The sequence below is a fragment of the Amblyraja radiata genome, chromosome 22, assembly GCF_010909765.2.
Source record: "Amblyraja radiata isolate CabotCenter1 chromosome 22, sAmbRad1.1.pri, whole genome shotgun sequence".
NCBI lineage: Eukaryota > Metazoa > Chordata > Chondrichthyes > Rajiformes > Rajidae > Amblyraja > Amblyraja radiata.
In genome coordinates, this window is record NC_045977.1 from 31446116 (window position 1) to 31464438 (window position 18323).

Sequence of the window (18323 nt, forward strand, 5' to 3'; positions counted from 1 at the left end):
TTGGGTGAAGATCTGCAGAGACTGATTGCCATCACATCTTTAGCAAGCCTGTAGTGTTGTGTATGCTCACTGCACATCCCATTGGCAGTCTATCAAAGGAAAAAATAATTCATGAAGAGAACACTGTCACTAAATCCAAAACTTCTTCAACGGTACAATGGTACAATGGCTCCTTATGCCCAGCACATAGAAATTCTTTTGCACAACCCGCAAATGCACAGTTGCCACTTTTTGCCGCCGTTTACAAAGAAAATTCCAACGTCCAATGTCCGGTCCACGTGCTGGAAGTACGAGATCAGGTAAGCCCCAGCCTGCTGCAGGCCCACGACTCGACCCCCCCTCTCCTCTGTGTCCCGGGAGCTCCACCTGCAGCCGGCCTTGAAGGCTCTGGAGGTAATAGCCCAGTCGCCCTCCTCCCACCCACTCCTCACGCCCGACGTCCCTCCTCATCCCGCCAGTCTTTGGGGCTTCCGAGCTTCCCCCCTGTAGGCAGCGGCCCACCAGGTCTTTGTTCCCGGTGGCCGCCGAGTCTTTGATCTCGTTTGCCCCGGGTCTGTTCTCATAAATTTGTAAGTTCGAGGAGCAGAATGAAGCCATTCGGCCCATCAAGTCCACTCCACCATTCAATCATGGCTGATCTGTCTTTCCCTCTCAACCCCATTCTCCTGCCTTCGCCCCATAAACCCCTGACACCCGTACTAACGAAGAATCTGTTCTTCTATGGGTCCGTGGCATCTCATGGGATTCCTTCCTACGCTATCCTGGCATTGGAACCAAGATAGCACAATGACAATAGACAATAGCCAAGCCATCCACAGTGTACAGATACATGATAAGGGAATTCCATTTAATGCAAGGTAAAGCTAGCAAAATCCAAACAAAGATCGATTGCGGGTCCCGATGAGGTAGGTAGTAGTTCAGGACCGCTCTCTAGTTGTGGTAGGATGGTTCGGTTGCCTGATAACAGCTGGGAAGAAACTGTCCCTGAATCTGGAGGTGTGCGTTTTCACACTTCTATACATCTGTTCAGAAGAGGGAGTGGAGACGAGGGGGTGGCCAGGGTGTGATGTGACCAAAGAGGTTGTCAATTTTGTCAAAACGAAAAGGAACCCCATGTAAGGTTTAGAAAGATGAAATTGGACAGTGCCCTTGAGGATCATAAAGTAACAGGAAAGAACTTGCGGGCAATTAGAAGGGCCAAAGGAAGCCACAAAATGTAATTTGCGAGTCAGACTAAAGAATATCCCGAAGGTTTTTATATGTGCTTTAAAAACCAGAGAGTAACTAGGGAGAAGATAGGACCACTCAACGATAAAGGAGGGAATGTTTGGCTTGGAGTCAAATGATGCAGGCAAGGAACAAGTCCTTTGCGTCTGTATACACCAAGGAGAAAGACATGAAGGACAGTGAGATCGGTGTGGACAATATTTATATGGAAGGGCAGTTTGAGAACAAGAAGGAAATATGTTCAATGGGCCTTTATTATATCATGTACCGAGATACAGTGAAATTCTTTTTTTACATGCAGTTCAGTAAATTATTACTTTATATAAACACAATCCCAGATTAAGTACGAAGTGTTTAGAAATAGCCCACTGAGACCATATACAAGAATCACCATGTGTTTAATGGTCATACTGTAGGTATTAAAATGGAGGATTGAAATTCTTACTTGCTGCAGCACAATAGGTGGCACTGTGACTGTAAAGTTGCTGCCTTACAGCGCCAGAGACTTGGGTTTGACCATAGGGTTTCTTCGGATGCTCCCATACTCCAAAGACGTACAGGTTTGGAGGTTAATTGGCTTGTATAAAATTATAAATTGTTCCTAGTGTGGAGTATAATGTTAGTGTACAGGGTGATCGCTGATCAGCGCGGACTCGATGGGCCGAAGAGCCTGTTTCCACACTTTATCTCCAATGTCTAAAGTTAACACAGTACTCAATAGATAACTTAATAAGGAAACAAAAAACATGTTCAAAAATCTAGCACCATTAAGACAGTTTATAGTTCAAAGTTTAGTTGGTGTTTGTTGTGTCCAATAGGCTGATGGTTGTTGGGAAGAAGCAATGGCAGGAGTGAAATGAGAGCATGGCCAGGGTGGCGTGGGTCCATGATGATGCTGGCTGCTTTTTTGAGGCCGTGGCTCCTTTAGATCCCTTCAATGGTGGGGAGGTCAGTACCCGTGATGGACTGGGCAGTGTTCACCGCATATTTATAATTTCCGTCACTCCTGGGCGTTCAAGTTACTGAACCACGGTCGTGTGCAACCAGTACTCTCTCCGTACACCTGTAGAAGTTCAAGAGAGTATTCGTCGACCTACCGAATCTCCTTAATCTTCTAAGGAAGTAGAAGCATTGATGGGCGTTGTTTATGGTTGCATCAATGTGGGTCCAGGACAGATACTGAGAGATATGCAATTCCCAGGAACGTCTTGTTTTTTTTAATTTAAAAAATGTCTTCAATTATTAAAATAATATTACACTACAATAAAACAAACCAGATCCCACCACCATAACACAATACAAACAAATATCCTTAATAAACTACTGTACAACTATCTTACACTCCTTGTTAAGGATGCATTCAACCCTGCGGTGTCCAGCGGTCCCGGAACTCCCCCAGGGTGCCCGTGGACGGGGCGTATTCCCTTTCTAACCCCACCCGGGCACGGACGTAACCCCGGAAAAGGGGCAGTCAGCCGGATCGGGTAAAGCCCTCCACCGCCTGGCTCCGTGACTGGCAGATGGCCAGCTTGGCCAGGCCTAGGAGCAACCCAACCAGGACATCTTCAGCCCACAGGAACTTCTTGTTGGCACTCTTCACTGTAGACCAGCCGATGAGGAGAGGTTTGTGGATTCCCCACCTTCCTCTTCTAAAGTCAACAATTGGCTCCTTGGTTTTGCTGACGTCGAGAGCAAGGTTGTTGTTCTGGCACCATTCAATCAGTCCAGCAATCACCCGCCTACACTCTGATTCATCATTACCCGTAATTCGTCCAACAATGGTGGAACCATACATGATGATGGTCATGCTGGAGTTGACGATCACAGCCTGACGTATGTGTTTTTGTTGTCCAAGTGTCCCAGTGCAGAGTGGAGAGCCAGCGACATCGCATCTCCTGTTGAACTATTGTGGCGGAAGGCAAATTGTAATGGATCCAGGTTCTTTCTTACTAAGGTATGAGTTGATAGGCACTGGAACCAACCTCTCAAAGCATTTCATCCCCATGGACCTTTGTGCCACCAGTCGATAATCATTGAGCCACGTCACCTTATCCTTCATGGGCCCTGGTGTTATTGATGCCCTTTTAAAGCAGGTGGGAACCTCAGACCTCAATGATGAGAGGTCAGCAAGACTCCAGCCAGTTGGTCGGCATAGGTTTTGTGAATGCGACTAGGTACACCATCACGCTCCTCAAGGATCTTCTGACGTTGGCCTCGGTGACTGAGATTGCAATACCATCAGGCTGTATGGGGGCTCGGGAAGGCGCCTCAGGGTACTATCTTTCAAAGCGTGCATAGAATGCATTGAGTTTGTCTGGGAGTAAGCTTCGCTGTTGCTTGAGCTGCCATGAAGGTACGCTATGTAGGAGGTGACGGTGTGCAAGCCCTGCCACAGCTACCGAACATGCATCTCAACCTCCGATTTAGAGCGAATGTCCTTTTTATTCTTTTTAACGGATTTATCAAGGTCACGGGCGAGGTCCCCGAGGACTAGAAAGTAGCCAATGCTGTTCCTTTGTTTAGTGCGGCATGGTGGCGCAGCGGTAGAGTTGCTGCCTTACAGCCCTTGCACCGCTGGGGACCCGGGTTCGATCCCGACTACGGGTGCTGTCTGTACGGAGTTTGTATGTTCTCCCCGTGACCGCATAGGTTTCCTCCGAGATCTTCGGTTTCCTCCCAAACTCCAAAGATGTACAAGTTTGTAGGTTAATTGGCTTGGTGTATGTGTAAATTGTCCCTAGTGTGTGTAGGATAGTGTTAAAGTGCGGGGACCGCAGTTCAGCATGGACTCGGTGGGCCGAAGGGCCTGTTTCCTTGCTGCATCTGTAAAGCTAAACTAAAACTAAACAGGGAATTAGAGGTAGTCCAGGAAATTATAGGTCGGTGAGCCTCACATCAATGGTAGGGAAGTTATTGGAGAGGAAATTTCAGGAGAGGATGTGCTTGGACAATGGTTAATTGCGGACAGTCAGCACAGCTTTGCTTCTAGCAGGTCATGTCTTACTAATGACTGATTATGAAGTGATGATGATCAATGAAGTTAGAGGCAGTGGATGTTATCTCCATGGATTTAGCCATTAAATAAAATCAAAACTTCACGTAGACCGAGAGCACCTTTCACCAAGTTGATGATCTTCCACAGGCCCTGTTTACTCAACTCGCTCTACACTCATCTTGTTCACTGAAAAAAATGTATTACACTGTTGTGCAAAAGAATGAATTAAAAGTGGGGTCGGGGACTAATGATGACCCAGCCTTCAATGAACTAGAAAAACTGCCAGTCCCACACTGCCAAGGTCTGGAGGGTGCCAGAATGTGAGATTCCCACACATGAAGAGATATATTGGAGGGTACTCAAGACTCGAGGGCCTGGGCTACGGGAAGAGGTTGAGCAGGTTAGGGTCTTATTCCTTCGGGCGTAGGAGGATGAGGGGTGTTCTTATAGCAGTGCACAAACTCATAGAAGGGATAGATCGGGTAAATGCACAGAGTCTTTTGCCCAGAGTGGGCAAATCGAAAACCAGAAGACACAAGTTTAGGGTGAGGGGTAAAGATTTAATATGAACCTGAGGGGGAACTTTTTTACACAAAGGGTGGTGGATGTATGGAACAAGCTGCCGGAGGAGGTAGTTGAGGCTGATACTATGGCAACATTTAAAAAACATTTAGGCAGGTACATGGATAGGACAGGTAGAGTGGGATAAAGGGCCTGATTTTTTCCGGCTACTGCTGGCATCATTGACTGACGTATCAGGTCACAGAAAAAGTCGTGGGTTGATGCGGCGTAATGCGGCGGTGATGCGGGGTGATGACGTGTTGACGCACGGTGTTTCCTCGGGGGTCGCGACATTTTTTTTGTCGCCGCTGGATTTTGAAATGTTCAAAATCTTTTGGCGACCCTGATACGTCAGTCAATGACGCCGGCAGTTGCCGAGAAAATCGCCGAGTAGGACAGGCCCTTTATGGGCAAAAGCAGGAAGGTGGGTCTAGTGTAGATGGGACATGCTGGTCGGCGTGGGAAAGTTGGGCCGAAGGGCCTCTTTACACACTCTACGACTCTATGGCTCATTGTACAAGAGGGGTCACATGGTCAGGCAAGGAGGAATGGGAAGTGAGCATCACAGTTATCCAGAGTTATCCAATATGACTCCCCTCAAGGTTATCAAATGAGGTCCATGATAAAGAAGTGTTTAGAGGTGTGGAGAAATGCCAACTTGTTCTCCAACCTGTCCAGACAGACTGAACCACATCACAAGGAGCAAGAAACGGTCTAGTTCACCACTATCACCACAAGGTCGTGTACCTCGGTACACGTGACAATAATAAACTAACCAAAAACTAAACCAGCAACTACAGGCCAAATCGGCATCATTCTGGAGAACCACATACATAAGTTCATAAGTGATAGGAACACAATTAGGCCATTCGGCCCTTCAAGCCTAATCCGCCATTCAATCTTGGCTGATCCATATCTCCCTCCTAAACCCATTCTCCTGCCTTCCCCTCATAACCCCTGACATCTGTACAAATCAAAAATCTCTCTATTTCTGTCTTAAAATTTTCCATTGACTTGGCCTCCACAGCCTTCTGTGGCAAAGAATTCCACAGATTGATCCCCCTCTAAAGAACGACTAAAGAAATTCCTCCTCATCTCGTTCCTAAAGGAACGTCCTTTAATTCTGAGGCTATGACCTCTGGTCCTGGACTCTCCCACCAGTGGAAACATCCTCTCCACATCCCCTCTATCCAGGCCTCTCACTATTTCAGTGAGTGAAGCTTCATGAACAGAGGAACTCTTCACACACTCTGAAAATTATGTGCATTGTGGTTGGAAATAGAAGATATTAAATTCAGGAAGTCCAACAAAACATGAATAAACTCCGAAGAAGGGTCTCGACCCGAAAACGTCACCCATTCCTTCTCTCTGCTGAGTTACTCCAGCTTTTTTGTGTCCATCTTCGGTTTAAACTAGCATCTGCAGTTCCTTCCTGCACATGAATAATCAGACGATGAACATCCGCGTTAGAACACCAAGATCACGAAATATGCAGATAACCTGTTGCTTCTGCCAGACTATGCTTGCTGGGCTTTTTTTATGTTCATATTTGAGAAGATTATGCTGGAGATACAACGTTTTGAAGGAATGTACATTTGTCTCTGAGCTGCTCTAACAAGGTTCTGTCACAGTCTCAATAAAACCTTCCCTGCGCTGTCCCAGGTGGAATTAAAGCAATGATTTGTATTAATAAGATAATTTAAATTAATAGTTAACCTGTTCAGTGCCACTCCAGAGTATACTCGTGTCATGGCCAATAGTGAGAAAAAAAACCTGGCAATGAACAGGTTAAATAAGCATATAGGTTGAATAAGGGTTTGAGATGATATCTCCAACATAAAATCACCCAAGTGCCATCTTTTTGTTGGTGCTATCCAACTTGGGTTGGAAGATCAAAGCTGACGGTATGTTGCACAGTCACCACATCCCCCCTCCATCTCACTGTGCAGCTAACGGCAGGCTGCTGGTCAGGGCGGTCATGGTGGCGCAGCGGTAGAGTTGCTGCCTCACAGCGCCGGAGACCCGGGTTCAATCCTGACCACGGGTGCCGTCTGTACGGAGCTTGTAGGTTCTCCCCGGTGGGACCGCGTGGGTTTTCTCCGAGAACGTCCGTTTCCTCCCGCACTCCAAAGATGTACAGGTTTCTAGGTTAATTGGCTTGGTGTATGTGTAAACTGTTCCTTGTGTGTGTAGTGCGTATCATGTTAATGTGCGGGGATTGCTGGTCGGTACGGACTCGGTGGGCCGAAGGGCCTGTTTCCGCACTGGATCTCTAAACTAAACTAAACTAAGCTAAACTAACTCTGTTACGCTGGAGACAACAGAAAGGCCATTCAAAGTACTAGAGTGACTGTGGAATGTCAGACCTGTTCTCTTGGGCCTCCATAAGCTAGAGTACTGTTTGAGTCACCTGTACCCCAGTGAGGACATTAGATCATTGCATCAAAGGAACTGATGCGCTTCAATTTTGAAAACTATATTCTGCATTCTATTTATTTTCCGTTGCCCTATCTATTGTACGAGGTTGAACTGATTGTATCTATGTATGGCATATCTGATCTGTTTGGATAGCTTGCAAAACAAAGTTTATCACCCTACCTCAGTAGACGTGGTAGCGTGTAACAAACCTAAAACTAAACCTCGATAGCAGACGACTTTACCAGAGGACAGAGTCTCTGATCAGCAGGACAGAGAGCGACCCCTCTGGACTTTACTTCAGATCTGCGGGAAGGGGAGGACAGGGGTCTTGAGGCTTTCTCCACTGTTGTGGCACGGTGGTGCAGCAGTAGAGTTGCTGCCTTACAGCGCCAGAGACCACCCGGGTTCCATCCTGACTACAGGTGCTGTCTGTACAGAGTTTGTACTTTCTCCCTGTGACCGCATGGGTTTTCTCCGGATTCTCCGGTACTCCAAAGACATACAGGCTTGTAGGTTAATTGGCTTCGGTAAAATTGTAAATTGTTCCTAGTGTGTAGGATAGAGTTAGTGTGTGGGGATCGCTGGTCGATATGGACTCAGTGGGCCAAAGTGTCTTTTAACGTACTGTATTTCTACACTAAAGTAATCTAAACTAAACTAAACTAAACAAACTCAGAGGGTCAGGCATCATCTACCCATGTTCTCCAGAGATGAGTGGCAAGGGTGTTCAGTTAAAGATTGTTGTAAACACTACTGATTGAGACACAATTGAATGTGTAGACACTGAGAATGTATGAAGACTCTTTACACGGTTTTGTATACATATATTTTTCTGAATAAAGTTTATTTTTGAAATTTAAAAAATCAGACTGGTGAGGAAGTTTGAGATTCAGCAATGGTCCAATGGATATATTATACTCAGCACTGCCCCTCAGTCTGAAGAAGGGTTCTGACCCGAAACATCATCTGTCCATTCCCTCCACAGATGCTGCCTGACCTGCTGAGTTCCTCCAGCACTTTTCTCAAAGTTCCAGGATCTGCGATTTCTTTTGTCACCGGAAATTTCGTTTAAATGTCCACGCGGGTCAGATGGTGACAAGAGGCACATCTGCAGTTGTCAAGGTATTGTGTGATGGTGAAACTAGTCTTGACAGCAACTCGGAGGTAGCAACACAGGAGAACATGGAGTCAATTCACCAGGCTGCAAGTTCCTCAGTCACTGTCTTTCGCAAGTACCTGAAGGGCCTGTCCCACCAGCATGCGATTGCATACGTCCAGCGCGACCAAACGGAAGCGGAGTAAGTACGCGCTAAGTACGCGGTAAGTACGCGCAAAGTTCGCGCGTGACGTAATTTACGTCAAACTCACCAATCAGCTGGGCAGGAGGCGGGCGGACTGAATTTGGACGACGCATAGTGTCGGGCGGTGACGTCATCATGCAACAGCACGCCGGGCGGTGACATCATAGCGCAACGCCACACGCTAGGCGTACGCCGTCAAGACGCTGCGTACGACGTCGAGATGCTGCGTACGCCCGTCGAGGCATTGTGTACGGCCTCAATGCGGCTGCGGGCCGACAGGCCGTTGTAGCGTGGTATTTTCGGACAGTGCGAGATTTTTGGAGCCCCACGCGATGTCGGGACGAGCCCCGCACAACTCCATACGCCTCCGCCGATCGAAGTGGGACCGGCCCCGCGAGGCCGTACGCCTCAAGCGACCACGTTTGGTCACGCTAGACGCATGCTATCACACGCTGGTGGGACAGGCCCTTAAGGCACCAAATAACAGAATGAATTTACAATGTCTGTGTCTTACTCTGAAAAGATGGAAAGCAGCACAACGCATTTATGGGGTTTGTGTTTCCAATTAAAAACTGTCAGACATTCAATCTTAAACATTAACTCCATTTCTCTTTCCACGAAGCTGCCTAAACTGCTGAGTCTGATTTTACTTCAGATTTCCAACATCTACAGGTTTTTAAATTTCATTTGATGGATTTATTAATTGCTGTGCAAAATAAGTCAGAGTAGGTAGCATCGCAACCACCAGGTGTTGGGAGGGTGTCCATAGCAGAGTTAGAAAAAGCATCATTGGGTTGTGTAACTGTGATTGCAAGTCGAGCCTACAAGATACCAAGTAGTATCCACGGAAACCTAAGGATATATTATACTCAGCACTGCCCCTCAGTTTTACATTGGGATATCCAGAGTATCAGGTTGCATTAGTAGCTATTGTCTTCAAAATTATAAAATGGAACCCCACCTAGTCTTAAGAAAATCTGTCATTTCAAAATCTGGCCTGAAGAAAGGTCTCGACCCGAAACGTCACCCGTTCCTTCTCTCCAGAGATGTTGCCTGTCCCGCTGAGTTACTCCAGTGTCTATCTACAGGTCTCAAGAAGTCAGTGAGACCTCAAACTCACATCTTCATGATCCTCCCTCAGTCAGACTGGACGACAAGAACACTTAGAGACACCGCCAACCCTTTAAACAATGGACTCAACGTCTCTACTCATCTGTGGTCCAAACCCTGCAGTAATTGGGAAGAAGTTCTCAAGGTCTAACCTCTGCCACACAGGTGCTTGCCCTTCAGTTCCCATCTGCCATTTTGTGGAGCAGATTTAGCCATGGTCCCAGTGAAATTGTCCCATGAGTAGGTCGGAAGAAGAGGGCAGGCCAGATATGGCTGATGAAATTACTCGTTCCCCTCAAGTGCCCCGGGAGGATCTTTGAACTCAAGCAATTGTTGCACAAACTATCATAGACACACCCCGTATGGAAACAGGCCCTTCGGCCAACTGAGTCCACGCCAACTCTAAGCCTATATTAACCCCCGTATTTTCTTCTCCCTACATTCACGTCAACTCCCACCAGGCTCCACCATTCACCTGCACACTAGGGGTAATTTACAGCAGTCAATTGTCAGTTTCCAGCTTGGGTCAGCAGTTTAACGTCCCCATGCCATCTAGTGTTTAATGGGGGATGCTGGATCACCTGTTTGAGGAGGCAATGAAGAGACAGTTATTGGACACAAGGGATCCAAGTTGTCCAGGAGATGGGCTTGTATTGTTCCCGGCTTATTTATCGGACAAACCCCACACTGGTAGTGTACAGCGAATTCGCTGGCTGAGATGTTGGCAAGCAGTTGGTTGCAGACAAGACTGAGTTTAGCACTTGGAAAGACAGGAAGAAAAAGATGAGAGAGGAAGGGTGGTAAAAGGCCACAAGGATGGGAAAGACATCTCAACTTGGAGATACTGCGGCAAACCAGCAAGTCGTGGAGGATGGACAAAGTGGAGTCGTGAAGAAATGGACAGGGTTGTCCATCAGACTTGAGAGCTCTTGATTTAGCTGTGCTTGCGAGTATCCTGCATCTGCCTACTAACACAGTGTCCTATGTTTGCATGTCAAACACTCCTATAGAACAGAGGACAATGCAGGACAACTGATACACGGCGTGATACCTAAGGAGATCATAGTTAAAAATGTTCAAGTTCAAGTTCAAGTTACGTTTATTGTCACATGCACCAATTGGTACAGTGAGATTTAAATTACCATACAACCATACGAATAAAAAGAACACAATACACTATAGAATTTAACACAAACATTCCCACATAGCCATTCCCATCAACGTTTCCCACTGTGAGGGAAGGCAATAAAGTTCAGTCATCTTCCTCTTTGTTCACCCGTGGTCAGGGCAGTCGGGGACGAGGCTCAAATGTGACATACAAACAAGTGTGGCTTTGAGAGGCAGGATGGTGGGCTGGACAGGAAGCAAAGGAGATCCAAGATCAAGTGCCCTCAATGCTGATGGGCCATCTCCAAAGGGATAGGTGGACAAAAAACGCTGGAGTAACTCAGCGGGACAGGCAACATCTCTGGAGAGAAGGAATGGGTGACGTTTCGGGTCGAGACCCTTCTTCAGGTGGTGGCCCATCAGAATTAAATGCACTCGATGGACATTGCAGCAATGGGAAATGTAAGTTTCCAGTTAATTTAGAATCATTTGAATCAATAACAAATAAATATTTAATCTATTGTTTCATTTTTATAAGTGTAAGTAATTGACAATTAGTTTAGTTCTTTCTTAAGAATGATGCAAAATGTACATATGTGGTGGTACCTGATGTAACGGACTGCGCCTGTAGTATAGCTTGATGTATTGTTGTAGTTTAGCTCAGTTTAGTTTAGAGATACAGCGTGGAAACAGGCCCTTTGGCCCAATGAGTCTGCACCGACCATCGATCCCCGCTCACTAACACTATCTTACATACACTAGGGACAATTTATAATTTTACCCTGCCCATTAACCTACAAACCTGTACGTCTTTGGAGTGTGGGAGGAACGCGGAGATCTCGGGAGAAACCCGCGCAGGTGACGGGGAGAACGTACAAACACCGTGCAGCCAGCGCCCGTGGTCAGAATCGAACAACGGTCTCTGGCACTGTAAGGCAGCAACTCTACCACTGCGCCACCGTGCCACACACACGCTAGACCGTTACTGCGTTCCAATGAAGATGTAGCGTTGCCAGATCCATCATATGCTACATCTATGGGGGCAGCACAGAAGAACCCAGCTCTTTTTATTGGTTTTAAAAGGAGTGTGACTATAAAAATAAAACTCAAATGACGAACTCGTTGCTGGAAAGGTTTCTGGCTGGTCACTGCAAGGTTTGTATGTACTGGCTCTAGTCCAAAGTAGAAGGTATTATAAACATAGAAACATAGAAAATAGGTGCAGGAGTAGGCCATTCGGCCCTTCGAGCCTGCACCGCCATTCAATATGATCATGGCTGATCATCCAACTCAGTATCCTGTACCTGCCTTCTCTCCATACCCCCTGATCCCTTTAGCCACAAGGGCAACATCTAACTCCCTCTTAAATATAGCCAATGAACTGGCCTCAACTACATTCTGTGGCAGAGAGTTCCAGGCAGTTTAAAGGCAGTTTCCGGCCGGCCGTTGATCCCTCTGGTGTCCCACTCAAAGACCCATTACCTTCCTGGGGTCTCAGTCTCAATGGACACAGCCTGAGGCTTCTTGCCATTCAGCGGCCTGGGTAGAAGCAATGATACTGGATCCAGGAAATGTTCTGATACAAAGGCTGGGAGATACCTCACTCCCAGAGGCTTGGAGCTTCATCTCTTGTCTGGGGGCATCAGTAGCCGGCTGGGAAAGCGCCAAGCTGCTTTGCCATTATGACCAGCTCGCAAACCCCTTAGGAGGATAAGGACAGTCACAGCAGTAGCACCCCGCACACTGGTCAAAAACCCCTGTTGCCAAATGTCAAGTGCTTCCGAGAGTAATACATGGTGAGAGCGTTGAGCCATTTAACTGAAAGGAATGTTAGCAGGTCCGCGATGCTTGCGAATAAGTTTATTTATTTCCCTTGTTAACTAAAATCTATTGACAGCGTTGGGGGTGAGGTATATTAGAGGATTTGAAGATTGAGGTGATTAGAAAATGTTCCAAGTAGGACACAGGTAGGAACGTCTAGTCAAAAATCACACTGTTGGGGAACAGCAGGTATGCTTGGTACGAGGTGGATTGTCTTAACAAACCAGTGTAAGAAGGGATGCACGTCCCTGTATATCATTTAGAATCAGTTCATAGTTAACGCACATGGCAACCATCGTCATTCAATGGTCGACTCGCTCCCCCCCCATGGTGCTGTTCGGATGATGTTCTCACAGGCTATGCTGTGCTTGGTCAAGGGTTAGGGGCTGGCCAGGGCTACCCCTGAGGAGGGTAGTTCACAGCGGTGGTCGGGGACTTCACCCACTGCTTGACGTAGCTCCGGTAATACTGCTGTCCCTCCTCTGAGTTGGTGAGGCTGTTATCATCTGGCTCTTTCCCAAACTCAACCCCGTCGGCTCGCAGCTCATCATTACATTCCAAGTCACCAGGGGTCATAAAACAGGGATCAGTCTCAGTGAATCCACTATCAACGGTGTCCAAATCCAGCAATATCTTAGGATAAGCGAGGTCCGGTTCCAACCTGCTGCAGGAGGAGATGGCATCCAGACTCCTATCGCTCCACGACCCACCCTCACTTACGTTTCTATCAGCCCAAGAGGCACCTTCACCGTTTAAAGAGAAAGTCTCGTTCTCTGGGTCCCAGTCACCTATGTTGAGGCATTGAAGATCGAGAACATCGCCATCTGTTGGATCGGGGCCAGCGAAGGGCCGCAACAGGGACATCATCTCGTTTAGCGGTGAGGCATTGGCGCCGAGCTCAGGTGTTCCCGGCGTAAGTGGGTACAACTGATTGAAATATTGCTTGCTGGGGGGATAGTCCTGCCCATTGGGGGTCTCCTGCACAGGATTACTGTTACATTGGGTGGTGTAGGGTGGTCTGACCGGGTTATCCTTCTGTTTGCAACGGGAACAAGAGGACTCGTCAGTCACCGTCACCGTGTCAATGGACACCCGGCCGTAGGACTTATCCTTCCATTGTTGGTTGTTGCTCCCAAACTGGCCCCTGGAGTGAGCGGAGGTACAGGAGCACGGGCCGCATAAGGCTTGCCACGAGGAATGGATGTCCGACTGCTTCTCCTTGGGTTTCAATCCCATCGTCGATGCCTTGTCAAGGGCGTAGCGTCCGTCGTAGACTTGCACCGCATCACTCTTCTCCAACATCATCGCATTCTTCGCATTGACGTCATACAGTGCGTCCGGATATCGAGCATTGACCCACTTCTGAAACAAGGAAGAGAGACCGGGTCTAAAACAGCTGCTGATAATGTGAGGCTGGTCTGTGTTTCATTATTTCAAAGGTGAACTTGCAGAGCAGTTCAAAATATCTGAGTATTAGGTATTTGTCATGGGCAGGGATGGGGGGGGGGGGGAAGAGGGGCAGATAATAAGTGAACTGGGGCAAGGGAGAAGGTTTCATAGACAGATGGTTGGACAAAGAAACAGAAGGTGTGAGGCAAAAGGATTGGAGAGGTGCAAATTGTGAAAACAGAGGAAGGAATGAAGATGGAGGGGAGAAATAGGGTGTGAGTACAGGTGGGGCACAAGGAATGGGGGAGAGGGAGTTGTGGGGGTGAAAGGGGTTGGGGAGGGGGTTACTAAAATTGGAGAATTCAATGTTCATGTAAGTGTGTTCATGTATCCAATATGAGGTGTTGTTCCTCCAATCTGCGTGCGACCTCATTCTGGCAATGGAGGAGGCTCAGGACAGAAAGGTCGGCGTGGGAATGGAAGGGGAATTAAAATAGTTTGCAAACGGGTGATTCAGTAGGGCTTGGCAGACTGGGCGCACGCGGCTGGTGAAACGCAAGTGCTTGCAAATGCCCTATACCTCCCTATACCTCCTCCCTCGCCTCCATCAGGCACCCCAGGAATCCTTGTAGGTGAGGCAGAGGTCACGTGCACCTCCTCTAACCTCATCTACTGCATCCATTGGTCCTGATGTGGCCTCCTGTACATCAGCAAGACCAAGAGTGGACTTGCCGATTGTTTTGCTTATCAAAAACACCCTTAACGTATGTCCACACAACCTGCCACGCATTGTCCTGCCCCTCTTCTCTTCCAGCCTTCTTTCCCTCTCACCCCATACAATCAGTCTCAACATGGATCCCACCCCGAAACGTCACCTATCCATGTTGTCCAGAGATGCTGCCAGATCCGTGGAGTTATTCCAACACATAATGTCTTTTTTTGTGAACCAGGATCTGCAGTTTCTTGTTTCAATATACAAGCAAGGATCTGCCACACTTTTATCAAGAGAGTACATCTGCTTTGCAAGAAATAGCAAAGTTACAACCAAGTTACACCAGCCTGTGTGGGACTGATAATTATCACAGATTTGAGTTAGTGGCCACCTTTCTGCAAATAAGCACTCTGAGATTGATGTGCAGCAGATAATCCTCTGACACTTTCAGCTCCGTGATCAGAATCAACCACATATCTTTCAAATGACACTGATTGATAAGACTTAACATCCTTTGGTTCCATTACATCTGCACTTGTTTGTCACGTTATCATGTGAATGCTTTAGTGAATTTAGTGAATGCTTGGAAGAACATTGTTTGAGAATTCAAGCTGGCTTAAGTTTATTGCCATATTTAGTTTAGTTTAGTTTAGAGATACAGTGCAGAAACAGGCCTTTCGGCCCACCGAGTCCACACCGAGTCCAGCGATCCCTGCACACTAAAGGGCCTGTCCCACTTGGCCGTCATTTGCACGTAATTTACGCGTCATAATTTATGCGTCATGCGTTTGAGAATCCCAAAATCCTGTGGCGGCGCGCTACCGCCCGTCACTGCCTACGCCACCACGTCTCACCACACGCCATGCACGCATAATGCACGCCATGCGCACGTTAAGCTCGCATCGTGTATCGTGACGCGTAAATGATGCTGCGTAAATGACGCGCAAATAACGCCCAAATGGGACAGGCCCTTAACCCCTACCCCACAGCCAGCCTTGAACCACTGCAACAATTCTACTGCAGACGTCATCTCCCTGGCCCTAAACTCATCTGTGGAACATCTAGGCAACAAGGACTCTGAAGTTAGAGTCCTATTTATTCACTGCCTTTAACACCATAATCCCACCCAAACTCATCTCCAAACCACAGGACCTGGGAATCAGCTCCCCACTCAGCCACTGGGTCCGGGACTTTCTGACCCACAGACCTCAATCAGTGAGGAGAGGATGGGTGACAACACCTCCTCCACAATAACTCTCAACACCCAGCAAGGATGCGTTCGTTCTCAGTCCCCTACTCTACTCCATTTACACTCATAACTACATGCCCAAATTCAGCTCTAATTCCATCTATGTTTGCAGATGACACCACTGTGGTGGGTTGACTCACAAACAATGATGAGATGTAGTACAGGGAGGAGATAGAGAACTTAGTGACTTGGTGTCAGGGCATTAACCACTCCCTCAATGTCACCAAGACAAAGGAGCTAGTTATTGACTTCAGAAAGCATGGTAGAGGACATGCTTCATTCAGACAGTGGTGCGAATGTGGAAATGGTTGGGGCAGATCTGCTGGTGTGAGATGGAGCAGGTCTGCTGGTGTGAGATGGGGCAGGTCTGCTGGTGTGAGATGGGGCAACTCATAAGTGAATAGAAACACCACTCTGTCAATGTGTCACACACACCAGGCCTGTATTTTCCAGGTACCTGTATAAACTGTTCTGTAGGAAAGATATTGTGGGTCCCTCTGCTGTGAGAGTTTCAACTCTGAGGTTTTCTCAATTGTTATTGTTATTTTAACTCTGGGCTGATAACTTGTTATCTCGAAGGGCGCATCAAACAGGAAAAAACATGAACAACACTTCAGATCAAGAGATGGCCACTGTGCGTGGGAGTGTGTGTGTGTGTGTGTGTGTGTGTGTACGTGTGCACGAGCATGTACGTGTGTGTATGTGTGATTGTGCCTATGTGTGTCTATACACATGTGCTTGAGTGCAAACATGTGCCTACACCTGTGAGTTTATGTATGCACCTACGTGCGTGTGGGTGCATCCAACTGATAGGTATCCATAAGCTAATCCATTTAAAAATCAAGTTTCCTCCACCTCATGTCAGTTTAGGTTGCAACATAATGAGCAACACAAAACGAGCAGACTATTTCTGTTTTAGTCAAGCTCTGTTCTCCTTCAGCGTGGCTCCACCGTGTGGGCCCTTCAGTAAACATCGGTGACGTTTTCCCATCTGAGAACCCATAGAGTGACTGTCTATCAGCTGTTTGACTGATGATGGGTTGTACTTACCCAGTGCAGGTGTCTGTACTTCCTGAAGGATTCATAGAATGTAGAAGATTGAACTATGTGCAGCACAGGAGTGGACCCTTCAGCACACAATGTTTGTGCTGAACATGCTGCCAAGTGGTGGTGGAGGCCGAGAAATAGAGGCATGTAAAGAGACATTTGGATAGACATGTGGATATGCAGGGAGTGGAGGGATATGGATTATGTGCAGGAAGATAAGAGTTTGTCTTGACATCAGGTTTCCCACAGATAGTAATGGCCCAAGGGGTTTGTACCTGTGCCGCGCTGGTGTTTAAGCCACACCTGGAGTATTGTGTGCAGTCTGGTCACCTCACTGCAGGAAGCATGTGCATGCACCAGAGAGGGTACAGAGCAGATCCACAAGAAGGTTGCCTGGGATGGGATATATTGGTTTTGAGGAGAGACTGGATGAGCTGGGTTTGTATTCCTTGGAGCGGAGCTTGATAGAAGTGTTCTACATGAAGAGGGGCATAATGGGGTGGACACTGACAAACGTTTCCCCATGCATGAAACACACACCTAAACCCAGAGGGCATCGGTATAAGACAAGGGATTAAAGAGCTTGAGGGGATCTGAGCAATCTTTTCCTTCATCCAGAAGGTGGTTACATTTTGGAATACACTGCCTGATAAGGTGATGGAGACTAGTAGCCGACCAGCGATCCCCGCACACTAACACTATCTCCAACACATGCCGGGGACACTTTACAATTTTACCAGCAAACCTGTACGTCTTTGGAGTGTGGGAGGAAACCAGATCAGCCGCAGAAATCCCAAGCAGGTCACGGGGAGAACGTACAAACTCCGTACAGACAGCACCAGTGATCAGGGTCAATCCCGGGCTCTGGCGCTGTAAGGCAGCAACTCTGCCGCTGCACCCACAACATTTGTGCTCTCACAACATTTCAAAGGTATCTGGAATAGCACTTGAATGTTTGCATGGACTTCCAGAGCCATTTGATGGAAACAGAGAGCATGAAATTGAGGGGAAGTCCTCGACCAGCTGGGAAACCGGGTAAAGGTGCAAGTATGCAGTGGGATTCAATATGAGTCTTTGTAATTATTCACTCATTTATAAATGTTAGACAATGGCTTTGCTAAATACACAAGGCAGCATGGCATTATAAACCATATCACCAGGAACCAGGATACATGTTCCTGGTGTTGGGGGAGTCCAGAACCAGGGGCCACAGTCAAAGAATAAGGAGTAAGCCATTTAGAATGGAGACGAGGAAACATTTTTTCTCACAGAGAGTGATGAGTCTGTGGAATTCTCTGCCTCAGAGGGCGGTGGAGGCAGGTTCTCTGGATGCTTTCAAGAGAGAGCTAGATAGGGCTCTTAAAAATAGCGGAGTCAGGGGATATG

The 18323-nt window shown here is 47.4% G+C and overlaps 1 protein-coding gene across 2 annotated transcripts in view; it reads right to left on the reverse strand.

Moving 5' to 3' along the window:
• Positions 1–12563: 12563 nt before the first annotated feature.
• The window catches only part of LOC116985843 (interleukin-21 receptor-like), a 37128-nt gene continuing 31368 nt past the window's right edge, over positions 12564–18323 (reverse strand). For both annotated transcript variants that reach the window (XM_033040914.1, XM_033040915.1), the window contains exon 9: positions 12564–13902. In XM_033040914.1, coding sequence (XP_032896805.1) covers positions 12937–13902 — 966 coding nt within the window. In that variant the 3' untranslated portion in view covers positions 12564–12936. The remainder of the gene's footprint in view (positions 13903–18323) is intronic.